The sequence below is a fragment of the Homalodisca vitripennis genome, chromosome 6, assembly GCF_021130785.1.
Source record: "Homalodisca vitripennis isolate AUS2020 chromosome 6, UT_GWSS_2.1, whole genome shotgun sequence".
Taxonomy (NCBI): domain Eukaryota; kingdom Metazoa; phylum Arthropoda; class Insecta; order Hemiptera; family Cicadellidae; genus Homalodisca; species Homalodisca vitripennis.
The window spans coordinates 73,432,578-73,458,514 of NC_060212.1; the positions used below are offsets into that span (position 1 = coordinate 73,432,578).

A 25,937-nucleotide genomic window follows, 5' to 3' on the forward strand; every position below is an offset into this window, starting at 1 on the left:
TAAATAATTTTTTGAATCACATTAATAGTATTTCTCTTTCCATCTGCCTCACAATGGAAGTGGAAGTCCAAAACAAGCTTCCCTTTTTGGATGTGTGTGTATTAAGAGATAGGGATGTCCTTAAGACAACTGTTTTTCGAAAAATAACACACACAGGAAAATATTTAAATTATCAATCCAACCATCAAAAATCTGTCAAAGAAGGAGTAGCCTACTCGTTGTTTGATAGAGCAAAGAGCTTGTGCTCAGATAAAGATGGACTAAAAGAAGAATTTAAGAAAATTGAATCGGATCTCAGAAGCAATGGATACCCTCAATTAGTAATTAATAAGTGCAAACGAACCAGAAGAATCATTCCTGAGTCAGAAAAACAGAATTGTGATAAATTTGCGTTTATGTCAATCCCTTATGTGCCGGGATTATCGGAGAAAATTAGAAGAGTAGGTAGAAAGTACAACATTAGAACCGCGTTTAAAACACACAACACTCTTAGACAAAGTCTCGTAAAAACAAAACCAAAAAATGGCACACAGGATTCCAAAAACTGTGTTTACAGTATAAAATGTAGCTGCAATAGGGAATACATAGGCGAGACAAAAAGACCACTAAACGTAAGGATAAAAGAACACAAAGAAAACACGAGAAAGGGTTTCACAGAAAAGTCAAAAATTGCACACCATTGTTGGTCCGAAGACCATCATATGAATTGGGATGAAGCCCTCATAATACATCGGGAACCACATTTCTTCAAAAGGAAATTAATTGAGGCAACATACATTAAATTGGCAGACCAACCAATCAGTCAACCATCAGTCGAGATTAGGCCGCTTTGGTTGCCAATTCTAAAAAATGAACTAAAGAGAAAACCAAAAGTATCAAACGGATCGGATGTTTGTAATAAACCAATGCGGAGTCACAATATGGTTTTAAGAAGTTCATCTCGCATGAACCAATAATAACGAAAGGGCCCATTCCTGTTCCCCTTCCCTTGTATTTACGCCATCTTGTTTTAGCCAGCTGTCACGATTACCATTGGCTAGTCCTTCTGGTCAGTCGTAGGTGGTTAGTAGACGAGTGAAGACCTATGTGACCTGTATTCCGTAGTTTAGTTAATGATTAGTGTTTTGTATAGTTTTGTATTAAGTGCATGTCTTTAGTGTTAGTGAAGTTGACAAACAACATTTAGGTTGTGATTCCTGACCTAGGCGTGCCACAACGCTTTAGTAAGATTTGTTTATTTTAACCTAGTTTGTAATTATGTATTAGGTTAGTTCTTTACCTGAAGAAGAGATCAGATTGCAGATCTCGAAACGTAGTGTTACTGATTTCTTGTTTCACTGAACGATGGCAAATGTCCGGAAAAATCCTGTTTCCTTCACAGTATATCTTTTATACAATTACCAATACAGTTTAAAACATTTGAAAAAGATAAAAATCTAATCCATTAGTACATTTTAAATGCATTTATAAACTGAAGTGTATACTTATGATAGTAAAGATCTTACCAAGACCATAGTAAATATCCAACTGCCGGACTGTCTCTTCATAACTGGACACCTTTAAGTTGATATCAATATCAATCTCACCCATGCTAGGGTTCTGACTGAGAGAAGAGTGAACCTGGAAACAAATCAAACAAACATGTAAACTCAATGGCGTAGCCACTAATTATTGTAAAGAGAGGTAACTAAGAGTTCTCATACACATGCATAATGTAGGAACACCCACAAAAACTGATGATGACTGTGAGCAATTTCAGGTATGAATAACTGTGTCAACTCTTTTATTGCTATCTTATATTTGCTATATTAACTGTTTTAATACTTTTTGTATTTGATTATTTTTTGCGACCCTCATAATCACAAAGATTTTATAATACTGAACGCCACTTGACTGATCAACATTATCTGTTCAATCTATTATTTATATTTCAATAATAGATTTTTACATCTACAACAAAATATTGAAGCGGTTTTGTAAGATTTTTTCAGATTGGTAATTATTAATTAATTTATGTTCAATTTGCTCATAACTTTAATTCTTTTGTCTATGATCTTGACCTATCCGTCTCAATATCCCTGTTTTCTTATAAGATAGAAAATGTTAATTGAGAAAGACCAATGGTACATCAACAGTAGACAAAATTTAAAGTGGTGTACTGGTTGGGTTATTTATTTTTTAATTTTGAAGCATAAGCCCCTTTATATAACACCCCTAAAGATAGAAAAACATTTTTAAATCAGTCTAAGTAAACTTAAAGGAATGCAAAGTAGAAATCTTTGAAAATATTTTAATCAGACTCAAAGAAAACAGCTGAAGATAAGAATTTGAATTTGTATAGTATATACATCAATATAATGATTTCAAAGAATAATACATATTTAAATCATTTATTATAAAGATATGAAGTTTCTTCACAAAAAATATAAAACTTTAAGGGCATATTTTCCATAAAATATTAATTTTAGAAATTAAACTTTTTATTAAAAAAAAACATGTCATTAAAATTAGTTATTTTTTTACATACATACTGTATGAATTTCATAATGGTCCTTATCTTCTGTGGTCCTGATTAAAGGAATTTTTGTAGAATCCCAAAAGATTATTAATTTACTGTCTTCAAGAAAGTTAAATTGAGGTGCTGTGACTAAAAAGGTTTTAAGATAGTAGAAAATATTGAACCAATCAAACACTGAATGCATTATCTTAAGAAAGGATTGGAGAGTTTTCTGCTGATTCTGTTACTGTTCTATTTCAGCTTTCTTATGAAAAATGTTATTTTTATAAGCCATATTTCTTACCTATACCTATTGATTAAAAAATGAAATAGATACAAGATGAAACGATGTTTGAACACAATGCAACATTCTTACATGACACAAAACATGCTGTCGCAAATTTAAACCTTTTAGGACAAGCGGGCTATGTATAACCTGCAATGTTTGTTGTCTATAAGAAGATGATGCGGGGCTATACGTAGCCTGCTGTTTATTTTATTATTTGAGTCACAAAACAACATAAAATTTTGATTTTACTCTGCTAATTGTATAACCTATAAAATTAATACAAATATTGATGTGGTCATTTTGTAATAAGTCATCTGAATCTTACTCACATCGCGTAACAGCTGTTACATCATGTCACTCCAGTTGTGTCACCAGACAGGTGATTGTGTTGCATATTTGTATGTAATTATGCTTTTATCCTTATTTTTCAACCAATCAACATCAATCTTTGTAATCCAATAATAAATAAAGTAAGAAATCTAAAAAATTAGTTTCCCACAGCTAAGCATTCTAGAATAAGGGGTTTAGGAGATCGGAAATTGAGTTATCAGGCAAGATCAGGCAAGACGTTTCCAAAATAATCAAATCACTGCAGCCTAAATCCTCAGCAGGGTACGATGATATATCCTCTAGATTGCTAAAGATATGTAAGAATGAACTTGTGGACCCTCTGGTAGACATCACCAATAAGTCTTTTAACTCTGGTATCTTCCCTTCGGCACTAAAAATTGCTAAAGTATACCCTAAATTCAAAAAGGACTCTCCCACACAAGCAGCTAACTACCGCCCCATCTCATTAATACCCACTTTTTCTAAAATAATTGAGAAAATTGTCTTGACTAGACTCTTTGACCACCTGACACTCCATCAGCTTTTGACACCACATCAACATGGCTTTCTGGCTGGGAAATCGACTAACACAGCACTGATCAGCTTAGTGGAATTCCTACTTGACCAAGAAGAAGAGGGAAACACATCGACTGCCATCCTCTTAGACTACAGCAAAGCCTTCGACTGCCTGGATCATGACTATCTCATAAGGAAATTAACAGCTCTTGGAATACAGGGAAGTGCAAAATCATGGTTCTCCAGCTATCTAACCAACAGAAGCCAACTGGTGGAAATAACACATTCAGCAAATGGCAAATCAAAATCAATTAGATCCAAACTGAAGCCAATCACAAGAGGAGTCCCTCAAGGATCAGTGTTGGGGCCTGTTCTGTTTATCCTTTACACGAATGACTTCCCTAAGCATATGCAAGGTTACTGCAAGTCTCTAATGTACGCTGATGACACTGTACTACTTCTTGGCAGACCAAAGGCAGAACAACTGGAAGTGGACAGTTATATTGCACTAAACAAGGCAGTTCAATACTGTCACAACAATGACCTTGTTGTGAATGAAAACAAAACCAAGCAACTAGTCCTGGGGAGACGAAAAGAGCACACTGGAAGACTGCCTGAGCTGGAAGAAGCTACAGCTACCAAGTATCTTGGTGTTACTCTGGATGACAAACTATCATGGACAGAACACATAGACTCTCTTTGCAGCAAATTAAGCACAGGGCTGTTTGTGATAAGACGAATAAAAATTTTATGTGACATGACAACAGCTAAAATAGCCTACCATGCCCTTTTCGAATCACATCTACAATACGGAATTGCTGTCTGGGGTGGTACTACAGCAAGAAATCTCCAACGTGTCCTTGTCCTCCAAAAAAGAGCAATCAGAATTCTGAGCAACTTACAATCCAGAGAATCTTGTAGAAAAGCCTTCCAGGAGCTAAAGATCCTCACAGTACACAATTTGTACATCCTAGAGGCAATAAAACACGTATATATCAAGATGCCCGAACTAGCAAGCAATGGATCACAAACCCACCAACACAACACCAGGCATGCTCACAACTACTGCCTACCTATACACCATCTCAGCTCTACAGAGAAGAAAACAAGCTACTCTGGGGCAAAGATGTGGAACGCCTTGCCAGAAGAAATGAAGAAAACTGACAAGCTACTTTTTGGACAGCGCCTAAAGATCTGGCTACAAGACCGGCCCTTCTATTCTGTAAACGAATTCTTTGACAGAACTTCTAATTTGTAACTAAATGTAAAATGTTACCACAGCATTAGCTCTTAAGATAAACTTTATGACACTGTACTTATCTTGAAGATAATGTAATAAAGATATTTTGACTTTGACTTTGACTTTGTTGTGTAATCCTTTACTCACTATAAACACATCATTTTTAAAGAAATCTCCACCATTTCAGATAAACCTGTGATGTTGACTTTCTAAGAAGCTGAACTGAAAATGGTACACCGACTTGACTGGGGATAGTTGACTAGGATGACTAAAGAAAGTTTAAAATGGCTATTTAGAAGCACAGCATAGGTGCTACATTGGTTTGAAAAACTAATGTGCACAGCCACCCAAAATGTAGAATGCTGAAAACTCCTATGGCGATACTTGGAGCATTTTTAGATTGAAATTGTAGAATGGGATTATTGTTAAAAAAAACTAATGTTTTAGTTAATACAAAGTTACTACATGCTCTGTAAAGACAACACTGAATTGTCAAGATATTTCTAGGCCATGCCACATAAACTTTGTTCCTGAACACAACTTGGTTCTCCAGTCTTAATAAATCAAAATTCTTAGATTTGCAAAACAAGATAAGATTATTTTAAAATATAACAATCATGTGTTTGTAAGTACAGAGCATATTAAATGTTACAATAATCTAATCACAATGAATGAAATAAATTTCTTTACTTTTAATCTGAATTAATAAAAGAATACCATTAATGAATGAACTGGACCAATCTCAATGCTGCTCCATCTTAGGTAACCAATCAGCTTTGTAGATGTGATCTAAGTGTTTCCAACATTTATCGCATATCTGCTACCATGTTAATACATTACATTCTGCTAAACTATCATTGTCCACTCACAAGAACATTCAAGAGCAAAATTTAACTCAATTTTGTGAAATTTGTACAGAGATGTGTCGTTAAGTTTAACGGATTGACAAGTGCTACTCATTCATGGAAAATTTCTGAAACTTTGCAATACGAAAATCTACTGTGCAATACACCCAAGGCAAAATCAAGCAATTTTTTACCAGTTTATTAAACTTAAGATGAGCCCAAAATTTCCACTAAATCTGAAAATAATTTTATCCTCCAATCCCAATCTCTTCTACCTACACATAGACAAGATAAAGTGTAGTAAATGACTTAATAGTAAGCAAATATAACTAATATACAAATACACGCTGTAATCAGTATGCAAAATAAAACAATAAACACAATTAGTAACACTTTTATTAAACCTGAGAGAAGCCAATTTCAAGTGCCTTACATGCACAAATGCAGTGTTTTTGTCAATTTGACTCAATGGCAATGTTTAAATAATATTAATAATTCAGCTATTGTGGGAAGGGTTGGTTCAGTGTGAATGTTGAGTATAGCTCCATTCAACTTCCTCCTACTGCAACGTCTGGAATCTGACGCTGTCACAAATTTTACCATTGGTTGTTTAACATCTCCATTTTATTCAGCTGAGGAATTTCTCAATACAAATCATTTATGATTTTAATTTGTTGTAGGTTTTTGTATGTACTTGTATTTGTATTATTTTATATATTGGCTGTTAAATTTTATATATTGATTGTTAAATGTTATACTTATTGTTAAATTGTATATTTGTTGTTGAATTTAACATTTATTGTAGAATGTTATACCTATTGTAGATTTTTATATTTATTGAAGGTTTTGTTAAATTGTATACATTTCGTTACAATATTTTTGCTTTTTACAATTGTTAATGCCTTGTTCTAACTAGTTTTAATGCAGTCTGCTTAAAAAAACAAAAACAAAAACTATAAAACTGTCTCAAACTATTAAGCTTACATAATATTGCTGTAAATGCTACTGTTGGACCACTGTATGATATTTATTTTATTTAGTTTTTAGAATATTACACTGTTCCATATACTTTTGACTTGGCTATCTGGGAACAAATTAACATTGTCAATACTTGTAGAAGTCTTACTGTAATAAGCATGAGTTGATTTGACTTGACTCCTGAAATCTGGAGTCATGTTAATCTGAAGAGATCCAAAAAATGTTGGTGACGAGAAGCTCAAAATAAACTCATTACTAAACTGATGCATGACTAAAATCTAGCTTAAAGTAAACAAAACATAGTAAGACATTGTGAAACGTACAAGTGAGGAACAACAACAGCCATGTTGTGTGTCTATTCTATGCACATTAACTCTAAAACATGCACATTGTATCATTGAACAATGCAAATGTCTGTAATAATCCTGTTTCTGTACAATTTGTGTTGAAATATGGATTTTTTCTGGCTTGAATAGCCATACCAATCCATTTTTGCAACATGACATTAAGTGCCCTCTCTCAGACTCACAGGAAAATGAAGTGCACTTTAATGCATGCATATATGATAGAGGTTACCAATTGAATTTCTGAGTGACATAGATTTTATTAATCAGAAAACACCTAAAATTGTTGTAATGTTCATCATCCTATTCACTCTGTTTTAAACTGTCCTCAACCATTCTCTCTGCTGTACACTGCTCCTAAACATACTTCCACAAACTCTTAGTCTATACATTTCAATAAACAGACCAATAAAATCGATAAACAATGTTTTAAATCAACGCTTGCACCAGCTGGTATATTTAAAACAGAATATTAAACCATGAAAGATCTTGTCCTATCCACATACATAGCAGGTCCCCTGTATGGCTGTCACCTAACATTAGGTTTTTGTTTGTTACCTTTGTTTTTATGCTTCTAAATGCTATTTTATAGTTATTACGTTTATTGTATCTGTTTTTAGAAAGTTTGTAGTTTTTGCAAAAAGAAATTATAAAATTTTGCATTAAGTTTTTGGATAATTTGTTTTTTAAATTTATAAATATATTTGTCATGTTAATTACACATTATAGTGTATTAAAGTAAAGCACACAATAAATAAAGTTAATTTCTTTACCAAGTAAGCATAAATGTTTACTAAATGTTATAAATTAAATATCAAATAATTGAAAATACATAACAAATTCAAAGACAACTGCATAAAAAATAGTTTATTATTTTTCTTCTGTTGCACAATTATAACATCAGTGCATGGTTTTTCACAATATTTTACTTGCAAGTAGACCTTTAACAAGCTGAACACTTGAACAGTGTAAATTTGTTTTCCTAACAGGGCAGTAAAAACACCTAGATTGTAAGTTTGGAGTTGAACTTTCTTGCTCCCCACCACTTTCCTTTGTTTGAAGTTAGCTTTTGATGATGGAAGGATTTTGAAGGATAGGTTTTTCCGGACATTTTCCATCGTTCAGTGATATTTTTTTATATATTTTTGATTTTTTTGCATCACTGAAAAATGGCAAATGTCTGGAAAAATCCTGTTTCCTTCACCATCACTTTCACCAGACTGTTCAGTGTCCGTAATGTGTGCTGAATGCTCTGACGGATAATTTGATTTATTGTCAATAACATAAATGGGGGAAATATCTTCTTCAACCTCTTCCGTTCAACTAAGAATAATGCTATCCGAATGATTGGCCATTTAAATTATTATAATAATAAACTAAATAAAATGAATAGTCAACAATAATATTTGTTACAAACAATCACACTCAAATAACGATATTGAACTAAACATTGTGTTGACACTAACACACATGCACTAACACAAAACACTAACACGGACGGTCCCGTGTCGAGATGCCAACTAACAAAGTGCGCACAATGGGATTCCCTTTCTCCCCACAGACATGGCTATGCATGAATTATACTGTGTTTGACTGAAAAGAATGTGTCATATAGTCAGTGAAGCACTTGTGAAGTATCAGAAGGATTTATCATTTAATAAATTTTTCATCAGACCAACTCTGTTAGTTAGGTGCCATCTAAAAAGGGGACCTCCCGTGGGTAAATAAAACCGCTTTAGTGATGTAAATTTTACATGTGATTACAATTCAGAATTAATTCATCAATGCACTTCTTATTGAGATTTCTTCAACCTCAGAGGCTAGTGGGGAGGAAGCTAGATAATTTTTATAGTATCTGGTATTTTTCCAACTATCCTTGACACTCAAGCTTTAAAATTAATCTTGTAAAGCTACCTTATTTTCTTCAAGCTTAAGAATTTCCTGGAAACCAATTCACTTACAGAATTAAATATATAGATATGCAGTACAGTACTGATCAAATGCTGTAAACTGTATTCTGTATGTTCTTCGCAATGAACACAGGTTCCTTGTGCTTGCTATATCACCATTCATACCTTTCAGGAAAAGATTTTTTTATTCTTTACTCACTTCTATTCCATACCTAAATATCAAAGAAGCCAATTTTCAGTACCTTACGTGCACAGAGTTTTTGTCAAATTTGATCAAGGGCAATGATTAAATAGTATTCTTAATGCGTTACGTGATTTGATTTCATCATCACTCCCATCTTCATGGCCTCAAAATACTGCTCTAAAAGGGGGAGAGCAGTACTTTGCGGTACATTTAAATCATGTCTTCTAGTCAAAATTTTAGCAGCAAAGAAACTAATAAAAAACATCCACTTAAAGGGGCTATTGATTGCAACTCAAGTAACATCATACATCAACTAAATTGTTAAAAACAATAAACCTTTCTGCACATTCCAGAGAACAAAATCAGGAAAAATTGTTATAAGTTTAGAGGTATTAATAATGTAGCATTCCACAACTGAAAATCTCAACAAATTTAATTTGAAAAAGAGTGAAACTCCCCATCAACAGACATTAAAATCAAAATTTCCTTTCGGTTTGAATCTTACATAAATTTTATTTTATTTTTACTCTTTTACATTTCTGATGTAAAATCTGCTGTGAATCATTTGTTTACTGTTTATTTTTTAATGAAAGTTATCTTTCTTTGTAAATTTAATATTTTTATATCTACACATATTTATACACTTTCTGAAGAAATATACTAAGATATACAAAAATTAAAAAAGTATTTACACACACACACATACAGTAGAGACCGCTAATCCGAAATGATTGGGACTGAACACTGTTCAGATTCTCAGGGATTCAGAATAGGCGGATTTCATGAATAATATTAACATATTGGTGTTGATCAGCTCGTAACAAATGAAAGTCGGAAGAGAAGGGCAGTGACCTTCGCTGACTCGTATGTTCAACCATTAATGCCTACCCCTCCAACGTTCCAAACTAATTACTCATTAGTTGTATCTATGTTAGTATTCACTCTAGCGTTGTTTGATGAACTGTTTGCGCTTATAGCAAATTTATTGTTATGGTTTGTTCCATGAGTGTTTAGTTACTTTATCAAGTAACTGTGCCTTTTATACTTATGTTCTTAGTCCTTGACGTAAACTGTTAAACATTAAATATGGTAAGTAAACAAAGTCGTTCATGTAACTTACAACAAAAACTTGAAGTGTTAAAAAGACTGGACAAAGGAGAAAGTGCTACTAAATTTTCTGTTGAATATGGTGACAGAAAAGCAATGAATAGCAACTGGAAAAATAATTGTGTTAAAATTGAACAGTTTTGTTCTGCTTCGAGTGAAAAACGGCAAAAATAAATGACTGTGTCTTTATATGAAAAACTTGATTAGGCCTTATTTTTGTGCAGAGATAGAAATTAATCCCCATTTCTGGCCCTTTGGTAAAAGAATATGTGCTTCAACTAAACAAGGTTATGGATGGTGAACCTTCATTTTCAGATAGCTGTGGTGTTTTTGGACTGTTGGAAGAAGAGGCACGGAATCAGCTCATGATTGCTATGGAGAAGCTGCTGCCAATTACCTAAAGGAATTTGAAGACCTTATTTCTTCTCAAAATTGCTCACCACAGCAAGTTTATAACGCAGATGAAACTGACCGGAATTTTAAGGCTCTGCCTACCAAAAGGCTTACTTCTCAAAAAGAGAAACCTGTCCAACGGTTTTAAAATGGATAACAATGTCTAACTATCTTAGTTGGCAGCAACACCTTGGCAACAAACAAAACTTCCGCTAATGGTAATAGACAAAGCGACAAAACCATGAGGGTTCAAAAACATCAACATTAACTAACTTCCTGTGTACTATAAGAGTTAAGAAAAGCTTGGATGGAATGGAATCTAGTTCAAGGAATAGTTGGATCACCAATTTGTCCCTACAGTTCAATAGAGAAAATGTAATGCCTACTCATGCTCTGATGTTTGTAGACAATGCACAGTCCCATCCACAAGAAATTAAACTTGTTTGTGGAGACATCAAAGCAATTTTTCTGCCACCAAATGTTACTTCAATTCTTCAGCCTATAGAGCAGGGTGTTGCAGGCTGTTAAATAAAAATACAGAAAAATGCTTAAAAAAAAAAAACTTAAAAAATTACAGTAAAATATGTGAATTACTGGTAGCTGAAGCGTGGGATAGCACCAATATAGGTGCAATACAAAAATCATGGAAATATCTCTAGCCTACATTGGCTAGAGGAATGTGTTGAAACAACTTTTCCACCAGTAAATGGATATGAACTTCTTCCAATAATCAAGAAATCCCTTGCTGTTATAAAGCAGAAGAAAGCTATGTTAAAAAATCTAAAAAATAATACATATGGATAATTTTAAATGAAACTCAAAAGTTTATAGAAATTTCATACTAATACATCATAAAAATATATTGGGTAATTCTAAGCAATATATGGGTCAACCTCGATTTTTCTCATATTACAATATAATGTTCCAATAGTCAATTAGAAAAGGAAATGACTAGAATTTCTTGCCGGAAAGCAGTTATAGGGAGCAGGCAACCGCCAGACGGTCATATATTGCTTAGAGTTACCTAGTGATCAGGAGCACTGACGTGATCTGGGCTTCAAATTTGGAACTACTCGAGTTAATTTTTTTTCTAAAAGAGCAAGCAGCGCGAAGCGCTGCGCAGCGGGCAGGCTTCGTGCGTGATCCTTTTTTTAATTAAAAATTTCTGATAAATTGTTATTACATATTACAATATAATGTAGGTCATGTATGTAAAACAATTTTAAACACATAATTACATGCTGGAAAGCAAAGTAAACCAATATAATCCGCCCAATACAAAATCTCCGTAAAAATCTGGTAAAGGAATCTGTGTCATTCCTTTGGCCTGAATCAATTCAGTATATACGAAGATCACGCACGATGCTTGCCCGCTGCGCAGCGCTTCGCGCTGCTTGCTCTTTTAGAAAAAAAAAAAAAATTAACTCGAGTAGTTCCAAATTTGAAGCCCAGATCACGTCAATGCCCCTGATCACTAATAGGTAATTCTCGCGGTTGCCTGCTCCCTATAACTGCTTTCCAGCAAGAAATTCTAGTCATTTCCTTTTCTAATTGACTATTGGAACATTATATTGTAATGAGTTGCCTGCTCCCTATAACTGCTTTCCGGCAAGAAATTCTAGTCATTTCCTTTTCTGATTGACTATTAGAACATTATATTGTAATATGAGAAAAATCGAGGTTGACCCATATATTGCTTAGAATTACCATATATTGTATTTATTTGAACAAAAAATGTATTAAATTCTTTATTTTATTACAAAAAAAACCAAAACAAAAACTATGAAAATCTGTCAAGAGGTATTGAATAATTTTTTCAGAAAAACTTTCAAATATACAACAATTAGTCCAGCAATTGAAGGGGGTAACATAGCAAAATAGCTATGGTACTCAAAGTGTTAAAAGCAGCTAGCAATAATTAATTGTCAATAAATATACAATGTTTTTACATTTGATAGTTTACATATTTCTATTGATAATTTGATTTTCTGATTGAAATGTGACCTCTTATTATAATGCAGCCAAAAATAATTCAGAGAAAACCAATCTGTTGGTGATAATCAAATCAACCAGTCAGCAAAGCATGTTCACTTATATAACCATAAGCCCAACTTGATCACTAATCAATCTACAGATTCATGCTAGAAACAGAGAATATGATTAGCGGTATGATTACAATCTGCAAACATTGGAAAGAAACAGACATCACTGGAATGTCAAGGATATGGCTGATCAAATTAACGTATACCACTTATAGGTTACTCACAACACTGCCAAGTAATACAGTGTATTGTGTTAGGGAATACACTACTGCAACTATAACCTTTGAAAGCAATCACATCCTATGTCAACACTACTATAGCTACAGCATACAATGTTAATACTTTAACTATACAGAGACTCAGTATCTAATCCTTTAAACCGAGACACAATTCTACTGTTGCCTCTTTATATTATAGTAGCTTTATACATGCAATTCGATATACAAATATTAGATTAAAACACACGAATATTAAATATATATTATATTTCACAATCAAACCTACCATGATATCTAAAAAATATACCACATAGGTTAGTAATAGATATAGGTTATATTAAAAAATGATTACTGATTTTAATCCCCACATTGAATTGAACATTATCTCTTACGGTTGGATTATACAGATTCGTTTAGACTAACAAATGATAAATTTCATTGTAAGAATTTAAAATAACTTATCTAATAATTTAATTCTATTCGACTTCAATGACCTTCGTACATTGTTTACAACAATATTATTACTTTTTTTTACTGCGTACAAAAATTCAGGCTTAGTATTCATACCATGATGCCTCGACCAAAATGTAGATTATGGTCTTTGGCAATGTAGATAGCAATCATTACTTCTACCCTTGATTATAGATTATAAGGATCATAAATAATGTACAAAAATGTACTTTTAACATTATAATTTCAGTGCTAATATTAAAACCTTGTGAACCTGTAAAAAAAAGCCATCGGTGTGATTAATGATACTTGTGATCAGTTTTATTAACATTGGATTAGGGGTGTGTCGGGACTACTGTAAAATACACTTTGTAGATGGACACTCGTTTGTCCCGAGATTACCCAAACCAAAGTATTTGGTACAGGCTACTGGTACAGGTAGTTTTAATATAAGGTACTTTACTCGATCACCACCATGGATAATAGATCAAAACGGTGAGGATCACGAGGTGGATGTGAGAAAACAGCTGCGCCAGCGACATCATTAGGACTAAGCTCGACTGTTCGCTCAATATTAACCTAATTCAGAAGTAGTATAACTTGAAGTAGCTTATCTATACAAACACTGTGCAGCAATCATAAAATTGAAAACAGCACGGTGGCATGGTAAATAACTAAAGCCTGTAACTATGAGAACGAAAAAAAAGAATGAAACTCCCGCCATTACTGGCTTACATAATATGTTCTTAATCTCAATACAGGAAGGAATTCGAGTGTGACAATAACTTCGTCTTTACTGTTTACTGTTAATTTTGATCTAAACTAGGCTAGAAGGTAAGATTTTTGTGTTTGTCTCTCGTCTCTCTGTCTCTGCTGAATTAAAGAAAGAGAAGGCACTGGTTGTTTATTTTAAGTATTTTTTAGCGGTAAGTTACACAATACTATGTATTCTAATAATTACCGTAGTAATAAACTACAATAATATACTACCGACAAGAATTGCATTTTAATAACGGCCACCAGCGTAATGGAATCATATATATTTATTTATGATTAACCTTTCCATCTTTCACTATATTTTATGAAATGCATACCTGTTTTGTGAGGTTTTGCAGGCACTTCTTAAAAAATTTAGATAAATCTAAATAGTACCATAACTTAAATATAATATGTTATAAACCACTTTTGGTAAATCTTAAGATCAGCGACTACTGCTCCGATCGCCGTAATTTTTTGCATTCTAACACAGGTTAACGTAATTTTACCGAAAAAATAGGTGAAATTACGTTAACCTGTGTTAGTATGAAAAAAATTACGGCGATTGGAGTGGTAGTCGCTGATCTTAAAATTTACCCCACTTTTTTTACAAAGACCTGGTACTGAGTATAATAAGCGGGCCCGGTGTTTATATCGCTTATTGCAATAATTGATACTTTATATATCAAATAACAACTATCAATTGATGTACACATATAAAATACTAAAAGTCACAGGTAGGGTACGATAAGCGGACCCGGTTTTTTTATATCGAAATTGGCAAACGATATTACTTAATCATAACCATCAATATAATCAATCAATACTAATTAATTATTTTGAACAATTAACTTAGATAATCTATATCAACAGTTATTTAAACACTTTCAAATAACACACGTAACGTAATATTTCAATTTTACATATAGTAATATTTGATTATTAAAAATGGCAGTCAATTTTAGAAAACTACACGACATTGCTTTGAAAGATGATAAGACGTGTTTTCTGTGGCTTCAACATGTTGGACTCATACCGAAAAACCCATTATGTGAAATTTATGGGAAAGAAACAACTGTAACTGTGAGAGGAGCAAATATGGTCGTCTTCAGTTTTCCTAATTTTGGTTATAATAATTTATTTGATCACTAAAAGTATTAAATCCATATTTTAATTTAAAACATACGATTGTTATTGAGGACTATAGATACTTTTATATCGATTTATAGTCTCGGATTTGAGATGCGAAATTAGGTATCGATGGTTAGGCTACATTCTTCGATATAAAAAACCGGGTCCACTTATCGTACCCTACCCAAAGTCACATTGATCAAATTAATGGATATAGTTTAAACAGTTATGTAATGTCATAAACAATGAAAAGGGCATGTCCATGGTAACTCACGTTACATTTCAACATGGGTCCTAAGTTATTTGTTGAAACATTTTAATTTTTAAAGCATAATATTAAGCAAAAATATCTTGCAGTATTAAGCAAGAATTATAATACACATTGGCCAGATTTCAACTTCCTGAGACTAATAATTAAGGTAATAATAATTCTCTAGTTTCGGTAACTCATGTTACACATAAAGGACGTCATAATTTGAAAGCAAACTTTAACATGAAACAACTTTTGTCCTAAATGTTTAATTTTCTTAATCTAAATACTTAAGATTGACTCAAGAGTTTGTAGTTTAACTGTGACAACTACAACAATAAGAACTGAAAAACATAATTTTAATAATATACTATTGACCTAATTGACAGTAACTCACGTTACAGTAACTCATGTTACATTGTGTCTCTTTCCTAAGGACATTTGTTATTTGTAGAAATAAATTTTGTTATGTAATTTTATATATTGAATTGTGTTTAATAACTACTTTAGTATCAGTACACTTAATTATTTTAGTTTGGCATAATTAAATATTTGTTTTTAATTGTAAAAATAATACAACTTTTTACCAGTGTAAAAAACAAGTTTTATTATTTCTAAAAACAACATATTTTTTGCTTTAGGCCTGTTCTATAACTTCCAGTTTGTATTTTTCTTATAACACAACTATGAAAGAATAAAAAGATAAGATCAAATAACTTTATGGTAATTATAGACTACATTTTTACATGGTTTGTATATATATAAAGAATATTCATTAACGCTTAAAACAATTAGACAGTCTGTGTAGCTAACATTTTACTTTTCTCTGATATTTATTTTGTTTTTAAAATAATAATAATATCTTCCATCTTTAATTTTAATTTCTGGAAGAGGCAGAACACTCAAAATTTGTCCAAGTTTGACGAAAGTAACATAATTTTCGATCGGTTTGAATGTATAACAGTTTTTATCACTTTTCAAACACATTACTTCAATGTCTCCAAACTTGTCAATTTACAACTTTGGCAAATAGCAACATAAAAGAGTCTTTTTCACTTGAAAATTGCACAAGGACAAAAAGTTCCACTTTTGATGCTTTCTTTTCTAATTAGTTCACTAGAAACACTCGGAACGGATGATTCTTCATCAGAAAGGTCAGAGTCATCACTGTACACCAGATTATATATAGAATATTTCTTTACTGTACTTGTTGAAGGAACAATTGGGTCATTAACAGGCACTTCATATATTTTCTTGCTTAGTAGAAAAGTTTGAAGATTATTTCTTAATCTTAAAATATTACAGATTAATTTTTTAGGCTTAATATTAATCTTACCTCCTACTAAACTACCCAGAACTGTACATTCTGGGAATACTTAGTAACCAAAATAAAAGACAAAGGTTACTTCGAGAACTCACTTCTAGGTTGAAGTGGTAACTCACGTTACAACATATTGGTGTGTACTTGAAATTGGTGTAATAAATCAAAATAATAATTTCCTGAATAAAAAGATTTATATAAGCTTATAAGGTAAGGTTATCTAAGTTAAATGCAAGTTTTATATTTATTAAAATCATAAGATCAAACCCAAAATATTGGAACAAATTTCGGTAACTCATGTTACACTTATATTTAGAAGTATGTTTGAACAATTAAAACAGGCATTATATTCTGACCAATACAAATATAAATATTACCATAATTATTTAATTGTTTTGAGGTTAACTATGTTAAGAGCTTGTTTTGTATTAGTATTAACTCCAATATATAAACAATGTTTAAAGTGCTATGAATAAATATCTTTACAGTAACTCACGTTACAGAAAAACTTACATGAAATTCCTGCAAATGAAACAAATTTAAAAATAAAAAAAAATAGTACCATACTTGTAATAGTTTTCTTAAATAGAATCTGTTTTATTATTGTTATTGGTTGTGTATTACATAAGTAAACTTGAAAAATCTGTAATTTTGGTAACTCATGTTACATGTAGTAAGGTTTAAAACATAACGTAATAGAAAGAACAATTCTTAACCTAAATGTAAAAAAAAGCATATTTTTAGTTAGCTTTTGTTCTAAAGATGGCTTCTTGGTACTGGCCACCTTCTAGATTAATGTATAATCAGTTATAAAATTGAGATGTGAGACTTAACAAACAGCCATCAATGAACTCTGCTAACAGGTGTTAACTAAACACAAAATACCAACAAAAATAAAATTTTTCCTCTAAAAAGCCAATGCTGCCAACATTGCTCAGAATAATCTTTATCTGAAAACATTCAGACCTAGGTTATTTCATAAAAATATTTTTTAAATATTTTTGTCCTGTTTTACATGGACATACCCAAAAACCCCATAGCCATTAATCAAACAAAAAATTAAGACTGGTGAATGTCATTTAAATAATAAGAAAATATACAACAAAACAAACTGAGAATGACATTAAATCATCTTTTAGTGCATTTTGTATAGTTGTCTAAATTTAAGTATATTTTTTTATTTAAAAGAAGTTACTTATAGCACAAATTTTGTTTAGAATATGAAAATGTGTGTAAAGTTTATGTAGATGATTTACTTACTATTCAAAGTCATTACTATTGGTTGATTATATCAATGGGTATAATAATTAAATATCGTTAAAAACCGGGTCATTATTGTACTCTACCCATGAACTGTGTTTTCAGACTGTAAATATGAAGTTAGAAAAACAAATCTCTTGTTTTATTAAAAAAATCAATAAAATTAATATTTAAACAATTTTGGATTTTTTTATATTGATTAGTAAAATCATAAATACTTAATGAGTGTTTATAAATCATATCAACATATTTATAGCCATAATTACAATCATATTTAAATTAAAATAACTAATATAATGTACATAGTGATGATCTTGTAAATAATACATGAGCTCTAATGATCAAACAAACTATTAGAACTGGAAATAGGAAAAACCTCATAAATAATAATGTATACATGTATATACATACAAACATGTATAACAGGAAATACAAAATATGCGTAATTATTTATGTTTTCTCCTCTGTGCTGAAAGCAGGTCGGCTGATATGCCACTTTTTAAACTTTGTTTCACGGTCCTCCACGAGCTTTTGACTGTCTGTTATTATCTATAAAAGAAGATATGTTTACTGTATTAAAGTATTTATAGTTTATACAAGTTAGTTAATGTTCAAAAATCAGTATTTGTTAGTTATATTGAAATTATATGAAGTTATATTTACTTATGATTCATTACATCCTTATATATTAGCTTGTAACCATATCAATTTTGTTTGTTTATTTTATTCAGATTGTTGAAACAAAAGCTACCCACTTTACGTGTGTGAAAATGTCTGATAATAAAGGAACTAAGCGTAAGGTGACGAAAAACCAAACTGATGAAAGTATCAAAAAGAATAAATCTGAAAGAGCCTCAAAACGAAAAAGTGATATAACTGAAGAGTTGTTACTTCCCAAAAAGACCTGTGTTGAACCTGCTGTGGGAGCCAACATCGGATTCATACGCGTTGAATACTGGTAAGCACAATATAATATAAACGTAATAAACAATGAGTTCAAAGTTAGTAGCCCTTCAAGATACGTACCATTTTTTATGCAGGTAATTAAAAACTGATTTATAAATTACATTATATGGATTCAGAAATTCTGCATTAAGTAACTAATAAAAGTTTTGTTTAGACATAACTTTAATAATGTAAATTAAGAGCTGGCTATAGTGTTTATCTTTAATTTTACACTATAGGAATAATGTTAAACTCCAAACCCTTGTTTTTTATTGTAGAGGTTTTAGAATGAATAATTTTAAAGGTATTATTAACCCATTGGCTTATACATATTTTTACTATCAGCTCAACTGGAGTTATCCTATTAAAAATGCTAAAAACGTAAGAGTTTTGTTATATGTTTATAAAAAATTTATTTTTCAAGTTATTTGGTTATATTTTATGTCTTTTTGGATTAACATGAAATGGGCTTTAATAATAAATAGATAGTGATATATTTGGTCGTAATTCCAAAATAATAATGCTGTACAAACTAAAAAAGTTTTGGAATTTTTTCAATTAAAAAAAGTTTTTTTTAAATCAAATAATATAAAATAAAATATCCCATTGTTACTTTTATTTTATTTGAAATGTATTTCTCTACCTAGCAATACTAGAATATGTGTATATTTATGCATAGTTTTGTCAGAATAAATGTTTTTTCTAAATACTGAAAATTCCAAGAATATTGATTTTTTTTCTCTTGTAGTACACTAATATTCAATCAATCAATCAATAATTCTTTATTCATTAGTTGTACAATACAGTACATCGAATAGTGTCATACATTACTTATATATATAAAAGTACTAAACATACTCAAGTTCCTCTATTGAATACAAAACTAAATCAATCAAATTTCTTATAGTAACTTATTATTCATTTAAATTTCAATTAACTGTAGTATTGCAGTTTTTCTTATGTGTTACAACAATATTAGTCTAATTTATACTAACATTTGGTTGAAAAAGGAGTTAAAAAAAAATTATTTAGATGGCGCTGTACTTGTCACAGAACGGTTCCGTGATATAAATTTTGAGCCCAGGACTAGCTGTCACGGAACCTTTCCTTGATACAAGGCCAATGGGTTAATACTCATCCAAACAATTTTTAGTTTTTCTTGTACAGTTTATATATTAAAGTTTGAAGAGCAGCGTTTTTGGGCCTGGAAGTTGGAGAGTGGAACAGTTTTTATAAACAAACACCCAGATTTATCTCAAATATAAATATCTGTGTAACATTCCATATTATATGATTAAATATTTAAATAAATATATATAATGTTATACTTTATTCCCTTTTATACAAGTACAGTTTTTTTTTTTAAATTGAAAAATATTTACGTGTTACGAATTATTTAAAAACCGTCATGAGGCATACGAAAAATGGGAAATCATTTTTTAAGTGTGACATTGCTACAGATCTCTGGCTAATGTATTGGATTTTGTAATAGTTAAGTGTTTTAAATGGAATTTTTAGGGCTCGGTCACACAGCAAGAGATTCTACAGTGAAGAATCCCACAATAACTGGAATTAACTCATTTTCATTTCATTAAAGTGTTTGCTTAAAAAAAACAATTATGTACTTATAATGTGAAAGTTTTAATACAAAAAATAGGACACACTGAAGTTGACTCCTCATTATGGTATTCACAACATTGACTCCTCATTAGTATGTGAATACTGGATACTATTATAATCCATGAATCTTTTGTCTATTACAGTGTCTCCTGACGAGCGTTCAAGCGCAAAGCTGAGGATCTTGTGGCGGCCTTGAGGCCAGCCTTTTCTCAGCTTGAATTCTCGTACAATCCTACCAAACCTCGTAGAGGTGCCTTTGAATTTGTGGCTGTGGACAAGGATGGAAAAGGTTAGTCATTTTTCATACATTACCTGAATTATAAGTTAACCCTTAACACGCCTTATACATCTTTAGATGTGGTATGAATGGGTTCTGCTATACCTTGAAAAGTGCAAGACTGCAAAACACTTTATATTTATGTAGTTCATGGTGATATTGCTTTAGAATTTTAGGAATCCGTAAACTGCTAATTCAAGGTCACTAACAGAATATTGATTCATTTTCAGAAACAAAATAAATATACAGTTACTTTATGCCTATACATACATCATCTATTTCAGTCAGCTGTTACTAACAATATTCATTTCCTGTTTTTTTTTATATATATATATATATATATATATATATTATATATATATATATAAATATATATATATAATCTTTAAGATTACAAGTAGCGTCAATTAAACAAAAAGTTTACATAGTTATAAAATATAGAAGTTCATGTTTGTCTCTGTCAAGTTGTCAGTCTCCATAAGTAAAATTCCTCCACTGTGTAAGATGGTTCTTTGCAAGAGCCAGTTCTTTATTGCAGTCTTCATGTTAATGTGAATTGTTTCCATTTTTCTTAATTTCTTCTGGCAGAGCATTAAAAAGTTTTTTCCCAGGCATAGGTTGGTTTTTTCTCAAATACAGCTGTTCTGTGAAGAGGTAGTGGAAAGTCTTGACCATGTCTTGTGTTTATGTGTTCATGAAGATTACTATTTCGAGGAAAGTCTTTTGATAAGCAGTACAATATCGTTTCCAGAATATATAGAGAAGTCACTGTCAGTATAATTCAATTCTTTAAAAGTAGCTCTGCAGCTTTCTCTAGGTCCTAGCTTCCCCATTAACCGGATTGCTTTCTTCTTGAATTTTGAGGACTTTTAGTAGGTTAAATTGAGTTGTGCCCCCCCCCATGCTGCTATCCCATACCTGAGATGACTTTCAAATAGGGCATAGTACACTATTTTGGTAGATTCAAGAGTGCTTGTTGCATGGGTCCTTCGCAAAGCATAGAGTGATGAATTTAGCTTCAGGCATAAGTTGTCAATGTGATTTGTCCATGTCAATGTATTATTTAGTGTTATTCCTAAATAATTCATGTCCTCTGTTTCTTGAATACCAGGGATTTCGGACACATAGTTTTTATTAGTTCCTAGAGTGAGTTGTTTAGTTTTTAAGCTGTTTTAAGACCAGATCATTGTATTTGCAATATTGTTGGGCCATATTGAATGAGATGTAGGAGTTTATTTCTAGCTGTTCAACATCCTTCTGGGCTGAGAGTAGTACAGTATCGTCTGCGTACATGATGGAATTTGTGTAGTTTTCCAAGAATATTGGCAGGTCATTGGTGAATAAAATATATATAACACTGGTCCTAAGACGGAGCCTTGGGAACCCCTCGAGTCATAGGTAGTTTTTCAGATTTAACAGTACAGGTCTCTCCCATTCTTCTCTGTTTAACCTCTACAACTTGGTATCTTTCGTTCAAATAACTCTCAAACCATTTTAAGGCTGACTGTTTGACGCCAAGAGTTTGTAGTTTGGCTAGGATGAGCTTATTGCCAAGACAGTCCGAAAGCTTTGCTACAAGTCTAAAAAGATACTAGTGATGGTGTTTGCCCTCTTTCAGGTTGTCTGTAATATATTCAACAAGGTCTATTATTGCAGTTGATGTAGATCTTTCTTTTCTGAAGCCATGTTGATTATTGGATAGGTGGTTATTGTCTTGTAGGTGAGTGAGTAGTCTAGAAAGAGTGATCTTCTCTATTATTTTTTGATACAGTTGGTAGTAGTGAAATGGGGACGGTAGTTTGTTGCTTCCATCTTTGTTTCCTTTGTTAATATTTAGGGTATACTTTGGCCTGTTTTTAAGTTTTTTGGAAATATGCTCTGTATAAAGGAATATGTTAGTGATGTGAAGGATTGGTTTTCAGAAGTTCAGCTTCGCAAAATTTTATGATTTTTGATGAAATCTCGTCAAACCCGAGGAGGTTTTTACTTTTCAATGAACGGATTGTTTGTTTAATTTCTTTGGCTGTGGTTGGGGTCATTTCTGTCATTGTGGTATCTATATTGTAGCATGGACTATACAGTAAGTTGTCATTCGATATTTGGTGAGTTGCTTTAGCGTGTTTTCTGCTATATTTACAAAGAAGGTGTTAAGGTGGTCAGCAGCGATTTTCTTTGGGTCCGTTTCTTTTATTCCGTCGATTGTTAAATGATTCAAGTCTGATGTTGATTGGTTCTTAGCAGCTCTTTCTCTATTTATGAGTTCACCAAATGCTTTTGTTTTGTTTTAAGAGTGTATCTTTTTGTTATATGCTATATTTTTACTGTTGTACCAAGTTGCTATAGTTTAGGTTATTATTTTATTTTTTTCCTTGTGCGTGAATTATTGTAGACAATGAGAAATCCAGATGATCCATATTTTGACATATTTGTTGATGATATAATGAATACGTTGTTTTCAAGTGAGAATTTTTTAAAATTATTTTTCTTTTCAGTTTTATTCACTTTATTTATAAACAAAATGAGACGAGAAAATTGAAAAAAATGTTTTGGTATAAATACGCAGTAGCTCATAAAGTAGCTTAGTGTTTTAAGGGTTAACTTTTGAATTGTTACCCTATGTTCTGTAAAATATTATTTGTTTTAAGTAACTGTTGTTTACTTTCAGAAACTACAATTTGGAGTGGCCAAAATCGGGGACCACCTCGAAAAGAAAAATTTCCAGACCCAGACGCTCTGCTAAATCTCTTCAAGGATCATTTTAATAAGGATTAATTTTTCTTTTGATGTAAAATTATAATATTTTTACTTAAAGTTTTATTGTGGGTTTAGGTTTTGTAGTTTTTATGATAATTACTTGATTATGTTAGTTATCTACAGCAGAACATTGAAAATCAGTTATTCTTCCAATACACAACAATAATTTTACCAAATTGATTTCTCTGCCTTATTTCATATTTCAGATTATTGTGTTTTTTTAGCACAGTATAGCAGCTTTTTTTTGTATATTATTACATTGTAGAAACTAAAAAAACCTATATGGAAAGAAGTGTAACGTTCAATGTTGTTGTCCTTTTTGTTGTCTCAGCCTTTTTTTCGTTTTATTTAATATAGCCCAACAACTGTTACAGTCATTGTTTTTATCCGCTTGTATAATTCACTGTTGTTTGCAACATTTTGAATAAATATTACAGTTAACAAATGAAACTAACTTCTGATTATTCATGTTTTGTTGGAATGTTGATTTTAAATTCACCCGGGTTTAAAATTTAATTTCTTGTTGTAAATTCTCTGCCTGGTGATAAACAAGTCTAGACATTAATTTATTTCTTTTGTCAACTGATAACCTTCAGTCAACATCGTTTCTGTTATTTCCCTATAACTTAAATATGAATTACAATAATTTATAAATTCTTGTATTTTCTGTCGTTCATTTGCGTAATACAGTTTGTTACTAACTGACAGCAATTTATATATATATGTAACCTCTCCAAGATTTGTGTGGGTATGAAATACCTCTCAGAAGAAAAATAAGTCTGATCAAAATTATCAAAATATAAGGTCTTATAAGAATGTTTTTATGGATATCTGAGGTATAGGAAAAAGTTTCCCTTGCAAACCAAAAAATATTATTTCTAAAAGAGACAGGTACCGGAATGCTGCCTTTGCATTAAATCACTCTAAGGACAAAAGTTATCAAGGTAATGTTTTCATTTTCAGCTGAAAATAGAAAATTTTTGACTAGGTAAATGACAAATTTTGTAATATTTTAAATGTTTCCACATCTTGCAAAAAAATATATAACACACAGTATCATTTATATAGTATAGAATAAGTTTTTAAATCTTGCTGAAACGTGAAATAAAAAACTTACTTATCATTGTAAAAAATTAGTAATATCAAATAGAGGATTAAAAGATTCAAGTTGACTCGAAAGACATATTTTTACACCAATAAATGTCTTTCTTCTCTCCCTTTTAATAGACTACATTTATCAGAAGCTGGAGGTTATCAGAGGCTAAAGATTGCTGCTTTCTGTGTTCTTTGTAAGATAAAAATGTCCAACAAGGTAGTAATGCAGATGAAACAGAGATTGTGATGTAGTTTTAGTTTGAAATAGTAACCATTGTGTTTTTCTGGATCTTCAATTGCTATTTAAATGTTTTTAAACTAAAAATATATATGATATTATAATCTTACGATAAAAAAAATAAAAGCTTTGATCTTATAATGGATGTGCTAAATATTTTTTATATAATTCTTATTATGAATAGTTAAAAAACAATTCTCAGAATTACAGTGTTATTTATAAAAAGGGTTTTCTGTCTTAATTTCAATGTTCTGCTTAAAAAAACATGTAGTGTATCTTTTTTTAGAGACTTTGATATTCTTATGTGTAAGACTATATTCTATAAATGTTAATTTGGGAAATTTTACAGTTACTTTGTGTTATTACAATTTCTGTTTTTACATCCCACAGATAATTTACTTTCTTACAGCAGAAGAGTCACAAACATACAGTACAATCAGAGAGATTTCACAAGTACACAACTGAGAAGTAACAAGACATTATGACGATTGGCCAGCAAGGGTCCGTCCACTGGTCAGTCCGAAGCTGGTCTTGTACAGTTTGATTGTGTACTCGTAACGTCTCTAGTTTGTCTGTAATTGTTGTCTCTTACTCATAGTTTTGGTCACCTGGAAATATAGGCTACGCCATCTTGTGAATCCACCTTGTGTGTGATATATTTGATAATACTTTAGATAATAATTTAGATTTACTATAATCATTTCTAGTAAACTTATGAAATGAAGTTATGTAATGTTTACATTAGTTCTGTTTTTTATTGAATAAAGGAGTTAAAAAAAACTGTTTTGAACTTGCTTCATTAGTTATAACCGAAACAATTTTTTTATGTTTTTAGGGTTTACTTTAATTTTCAGTATCTAAAAAATTTTTTTTTTGAGTTTATTGGTTGTTGTTATAAAAATAAATAATTGCTAGCATTTTTTTACTAGTTGCACTAGCTTAGTCTT

At 31.3% G+C, this 25,937-nt stretch overlaps 1 protein-coding gene and 1 long non-coding RNA gene across 2 annotated transcripts in view; one reads left to right on the forward strand and one right to left on the reverse strand.

Moving 5' to 3' along the window:
- LOC124364445 (probable phosphorylase b kinase regulatory subunit beta) overlaps positions 1–13,412 on the reverse strand; it is a 69,917-nt gene extending 56,505 nt beyond the window's left edge. Inside the window, 2 exon segments of the mRNA XM_046819941.1 lie at positions 1,506–1,620; positions 13,246–13,412. Coding sequence (XP_046675897.1) covers positions 1,506–1,620; positions 13,246–13,275 — 145 coding nt within the window. The 5' untranslated portion in view covers positions 13,276–13,412.
- A 625-nt stretch (positions 13,413–14,037) lies between these two features.
- Positions 14,038–24,850, forward strand: LOC124364446. The gene is made up of 4 exons (XR_006922616.1): positions 14,038–14,177; positions 18,793–19,019; positions 20,770–20,915; positions 23,569–24,850. It is a non-coding gene; the product is annotated as an uncharacterized LOC124364446 (long non-coding RNA).
- The last annotated feature ends 1,087 nt before the right edge of the window (positions 24,851–25,937 follow it).